General features: G+C 32.4%; 2 protein-coding genes across 2 annotated transcripts in view; one reads left to right on the top strand and one right to left on the bottom strand.

Moving 5' to 3' along the window:
* LOC105618499 (dedicator of cytokinesis protein 1) overlaps nt 1-810 on the bottom strand; it is a 13,764-nt gene extending 12,954 nt beyond the window's left edge. The window contains exon 1 of the mRNA XM_012200033.1: nt 768-810. Coding sequence (XP_012055423.1) covers nt 768-810 — 43 coding nt within the window. The remainder of the gene's footprint in view (nt 1-767) is intronic.
* Nucleotides 811-1,726: 916 nt separating this feature from the next.
* LOC105618498 (COP9 signalosome complex subunit 8) lies at nt 1,727-4,982 on the top strand. Its single transcript, XM_012200032.1, has 4 exons — nt 1,727-1,792; nt 1,965-2,035; nt 3,487-3,665; nt 4,723-4,982. The coding sequence occupies exons 1-4, from the start codon at nt 1,727-1,729 to the stop codon at nt 4,980-4,982; spliced, it is 576 nt and encodes a 191-aa protein (XP_012055422.1).
* The last annotated feature ends 317 nt before the right edge of the window (nt 4,983-5,299 follow it).

The raw sequence follows: 5,299 nt of genomic DNA, 5'->3' as shown, positions 1-5,299 counted from the left end.
TTACATTTTTACTTAGGACGTATAGTTTTTAGTTTAAGGGTAAGTTAATTAGTCGACTAGTAGTAATTTAGTTACTAACAACTTAGTGTAACACTATCTCCTCCTCTCTCTCTCTCTCTCTCTCTATACATATACATATACATATATATATATATATAATTTCAGGATTATAATTCTTTGGAGAGTTTGCATGTCCATCAATAAAATCCAATATTTTATTTACTTAATTTTACATCATAATTTAAAAATAGTTTTAGAATGTAAAATTTGTATCTTTAAATTGACTTTTAAATATTGATATATTGATAAATTCCATGCTGAGTTCATAGAGACAAAACACAAATGTGAGTAAAACGTAGGATATTAGGGTGTACAGTGTTTTTTCTTAACAAATAATCAATACATGCATTTCAATAAAACATTTATCGACATCATTAAAAATAAGATTTGAAATAATTAATGTCATTTTCTAAAGATACCACCAAAGAAACTTCTTCTAAACCAACTAAAACTAGAGAAATACACGATACTTTTATGACATAATTTGTCGTTTGTATCATTTGCTGTCACGTAAATATTCAATATTCGCGAAAATATCACGCGTGATGTATTTAAACTGAAAATTTGATATCCGGACGCAAGTCTGCCAAAATGTGGAGGACGTATTACGACGAGAATTTTTCTGAACTCGGGAGGGCACCTCCCAGGATGTTGAAGTTTCTCAGTGGCAGGTTATCCATTCCTCGTATAGGAAAACTAATCCTCACCTACTCCCGAATGTTCCTCAATTCGTTTCCATGTCATTGTCATTTTCACACAGGATACTTAGCACCTTGAAGGATGTTTACAGTAATTACATCTCGATTCATACTTCGCCAGGATGAATAATAAAATATTGCCGTCTATCTTGCCATCTAACTATAACGCTCAGATACACACAGGATGTTACTTCTCTACTTATATATTGCCACAAATGAGAGAGTGACAGGGGACGAGATGTAGCAGGAAAAGAGGAGGAGGGAGACAATCCCCTCGCAAATACCTCTTCCTCGATGAGTTTTGGAACACCGATAAGTACATGGAAAACATAAATAAAAGCTATATCAATAACAGATAAATATTATGTTACTCTATAATGAAAAATATTCTCATAATATTTTGAAGAATTTATTGTTATATCTTAAATTTCTAAAAATTTTTCTCAAAAATTAAACTTTATAGATTTTCTTCAGAGATAAATTTTCTTCAGAAATTTTGAATAAAAAATCTTTAAAATATTTGATTTCACATATACGAAAAATTCTAAAAAAAAAAAGTTTATATTTTCTCAGCATTTCCGAAGTACTAATTCATATTAAAAATTAGAGAAGTTTTTATGAAGTTATAAACCTATAGAAATTCCTAACAATTTTTAAATTTACGAATTTTGAAAAATAATATGAATTAGAGTGTAAAAAAATATTCATCAAAATATCGACAGCGGATACTCGACATTTATCGATAAAGAAGTTTTCAGTTATCCATGATCATTTAAAATAAAACTAATAGTATGCAATAACAAATAAAAGATGACGCCAGTTAGCTTGTTAATTTTTCGATTCGCGCCGCGTTGGGCTCAGCTGTTTGTGTCCTTCGCGTCATTACGTTTCGTTTTGCCGCTCGTGGTATCCATGTCGGCGCATTTTTGGGATTTCGTTTCGTCGCAATAGCTAACAGAATCGTCATCATGGTGCCTAATTGCACGGTCGAGCTTAACAAGTTGATGAATGAATTAGAAATAAGCGAATTAGAGGTGAGTCTCGCAATTATGCGAGCGAAGAGCATTTTATAGGTTATGTCGGCCGTCGTCGATTCTGTTCGTTCTTTTTGTGTGTCCATGCCGATAGTACTTAAATTAAATTATTTTGCTTCGAATATCGCTGATGAGCAGAAAATTTTTAATTATTTATTTTCTGCTGTTTCAGTCTCCAACTGGAGTTATAAGCGCACAAGCCTACATGCGACTGTTAGCTGTCTATCTTCATCGGAATGATTTGTGAGTTCAAAATTTTTTTCACTAGTTGTGTTCAACGGAAAAAGCAGCTGTTGTATGATTCTTTAATACGATCGATTTATATATTTAGATCCAATGAGAAACTAAAAACAAAGCTAATCATTACAACACATATAAAGATGCTTTTTCTACTGAACATAGTAACTTTACTCTTGTCATTTATTTGATTTATTTTTCATTAAGAAGCATCTTTTATAACTCTTAACAACTGTAAGGACCACGACATATAAGAAAACTTGAGCAATAAAATGTAAGTAATAAGTGAATTGACCAATCACAATAGAGTTTGTAAGGTTATAACATAGGCAGTAGCCAATCCAACATGTTAATTTTCTTACTGCTTATGTCTTACTTACTGATTTAAGTTTTTTATTTGTCATGGCCCTATCTGTAACATTACAGTGTCATTGCATAACTTTTTTACTATGTACAAAACCATAAGCAACAACACTATAGCAACTAACGCTATAGTTATAGTCATTAAGAGTTACAGAATAGATCTTTTAAAATATGTTAGATTAGATTATATGGATTTATAAAACTACTATGTAGTATGTTGCATTAAATTATATATATTTATAAGACTACTATAATTGTTTGACTTTATATTATTATTAATATATGACGAATAATATTTTCTAAGAAAGTAATACAGTTTTTATTTGTTAAATATTATATATGTGCTATACAATACTATTTAAGTAGTTGCCTTCAATTTATAAAATTTAAAAGAAAGATTTTTAATGAATTTAATTTATAACTAATTAAATAATATATTTAACTAGTTATAAATTTTAACTAAATTAATTAATTTATTTTATTTAACTTTAGTTAACTTTAGTTAAATAATATAAATTACTAGTTAATAGACTATATTTCTTTTACAATACAAGCATTTAATCGCAAAGTGATTTAAAAAAAAAATGTTTAAAAAAATACTAAAGAATAAATTTACAATTATTTTTTGTTTTTGATACATGTTTAGGAGCTTTAATTTACTTTGTCACCTTAAAATTTGATAATGTTCAATTTTTTCAAAGATCGTGTGATTTTATAATTTTACATCTTATTTATTATCACATAAACAGATTATCTTTTTATTTCCGGAGGCTTTAAAATCCAATAGTTTTATCTATACTTGAGTACTATTTTTCTGTTCTTTCGCAGTGCATTCATGTTTGTATAATTACTGTAATTCGAAATATTTTGACTTAAAAATACTCTAAGAGTTTCTTTATTTTCCTGTTTCTCGCGATTAAGCTCGCGACGAACATTACATCAAGAGCACAAACGTCGTGAATGAAATATTTCGTCAAGTCGAATGGTGACTTGTTTGTGTTCAATTTTATTTTTGCATCACGCTCGAGATGCCCGGAAGCGTGATCGGTTCTCCTTATCGATTGGCCCGCTTGAATGTACGACGGTTATCGTAGATGCAACGCAAAGTACCTCTGGAAGCGTATCCCTCCGGATGTAAAAGCCGCTCACGAGGAGCTCGGACGGGTATGGATGGTAGGACAATGCATGTGGCAACGCAACTGGTCCGCGGTTCACACGGCCCTAAACGTGGAATGGAGTGAAGACGTCAAAGATGTTATGACAGCTCTCAAAGGTAAGTCAATAAGGCAAAAAATAATGTTAATAATAAACTTAGGGCAAAATAAAACAAACATTTAATTCGTTCAGGCAGAATTAAAAATAATTAGCGATATCATTAAATTATATATTTTTTTATACAAGCAAGGAGATATTTATAATTTCTTCTGTAAGCAAGAAGATACAATATCTACAGGGTTGCCATAAAACTGGAAATTAGAGAAATCAGAAAAAAGGGAAGTTTGCAAAATTTTCTGGAAAATTAAAAAATTCTTGGCTTTAAAGAAGTTTAATATGTGTACATCATCTACACAATTTTGCAATATATTATCAACTTAACAAATAAACGCAAATAGTATCAATAATATTAATAGTAATTTATATTACTGTGTTAAATTGCTTCTCAAAAAAATATTTGACGTTATCAAATCAGTACTAGACAAAAATTTCAAAATGATTATTGAAAGAAATTAAGGAGAATAATGAAATTTTATCTAGAAATCAGAGAAAAGTTAAAGGAATTTTGAATGAAGAATTTGTGGTAATCTATAAGATTATGATCTATAAGAAGATATTTGCGTATTAAAGTGCGTGATTATCGCGAACGTTCAGGGATTATCGGTATTATAATGATAAAAATTTGTCAAATCGTGGCAGATGCGATATTTATTGTTTTTCAAATAATTCTAATATATTGTCGTTTGCTTATGTCTCTTAAGTATTACGATGCCGATGATTACATTTGTTGAGCATATATATAAAAGAATATTTTAACGAATATCATATGCGGGTCAACTTCGTGTTAACTACGGCAAGTTGCTTTCCTCATTTAGCGCCCTACATCTGTAGAAGCAAGGACTAAATATGTACCTTATTATAATTAACGACAATCAATTGTTATTAAATCCACCGTCTACATAATTATCGTTTACAACGCCGGCCGATAATCGATTATTCAAGCGGAATCTACACAGCACATTGGAGTCACTCTTTAATCGAACTTCTCTTCTTTATTAAACAAGAGGAGTTACCGCTAACGGAATCTCCCCCGATTTCGACCCCGATTTTTGCAGACAATGTTCGAGAACGGGTGATGAGGCTAATATCGAAGGCATATTCCTCCCTGAACCTGACGACCATGGCGACGATGAGCGGAATGTTGTTGGACGAGGCGCGACAGGCCGCTATCGACAGGGGGTGGACTGTTGATGGTACCATAGTGCAACCATGCAAACAGATTGATGAGGAACAGTACAGCCAATCGGACAAGATCTGCCTGACGGAAGAGCAGCTGCAGAAGCTCACGCAATTCGTGTCCTTCTTGGAGAATTGAGGGAGCTTCGCCGTTTCCCGATCCTCGACATGTGAATTCGGGTTGCCGCGCGGTTTCTATATGACGGACTTGAAACTCCTCTCGCAATCTCACGTCGTAATCCTATTATATAAAGGAGGAAGTGCGCGCCAAAGGTACATCATCGATGTTCGCGTTCGTAAAATAAGCATACTCCGTGAGAGAAAGGGAGAGAGAGAGAGAGAGAGAGAGAGAGAGAGAGAGAGAGAGAGAGAGAGAGAGAGAGAGAGAGAGAGAGAGAGAGAGCGACGACGACGTACGTAGTACGTACGTACGTAGTACGAGTACGTAGTAGTACG

This window comes from Atta cephalotes, assembly GCF_000143395.1.
Source record: "Atta cephalotes unplaced genomic scaffold scaffold00017, whole genome shotgun sequence".
Lineage (NCBI taxonomy): Eukaryota > Metazoa > Arthropoda > Insecta > Hymenoptera > Formicidae > Atta > Atta cephalotes.
Note: the sequence above shows the minus strand (reverse complement) of the source record. Positions and strands in the feature narration are given on the sequence as shown.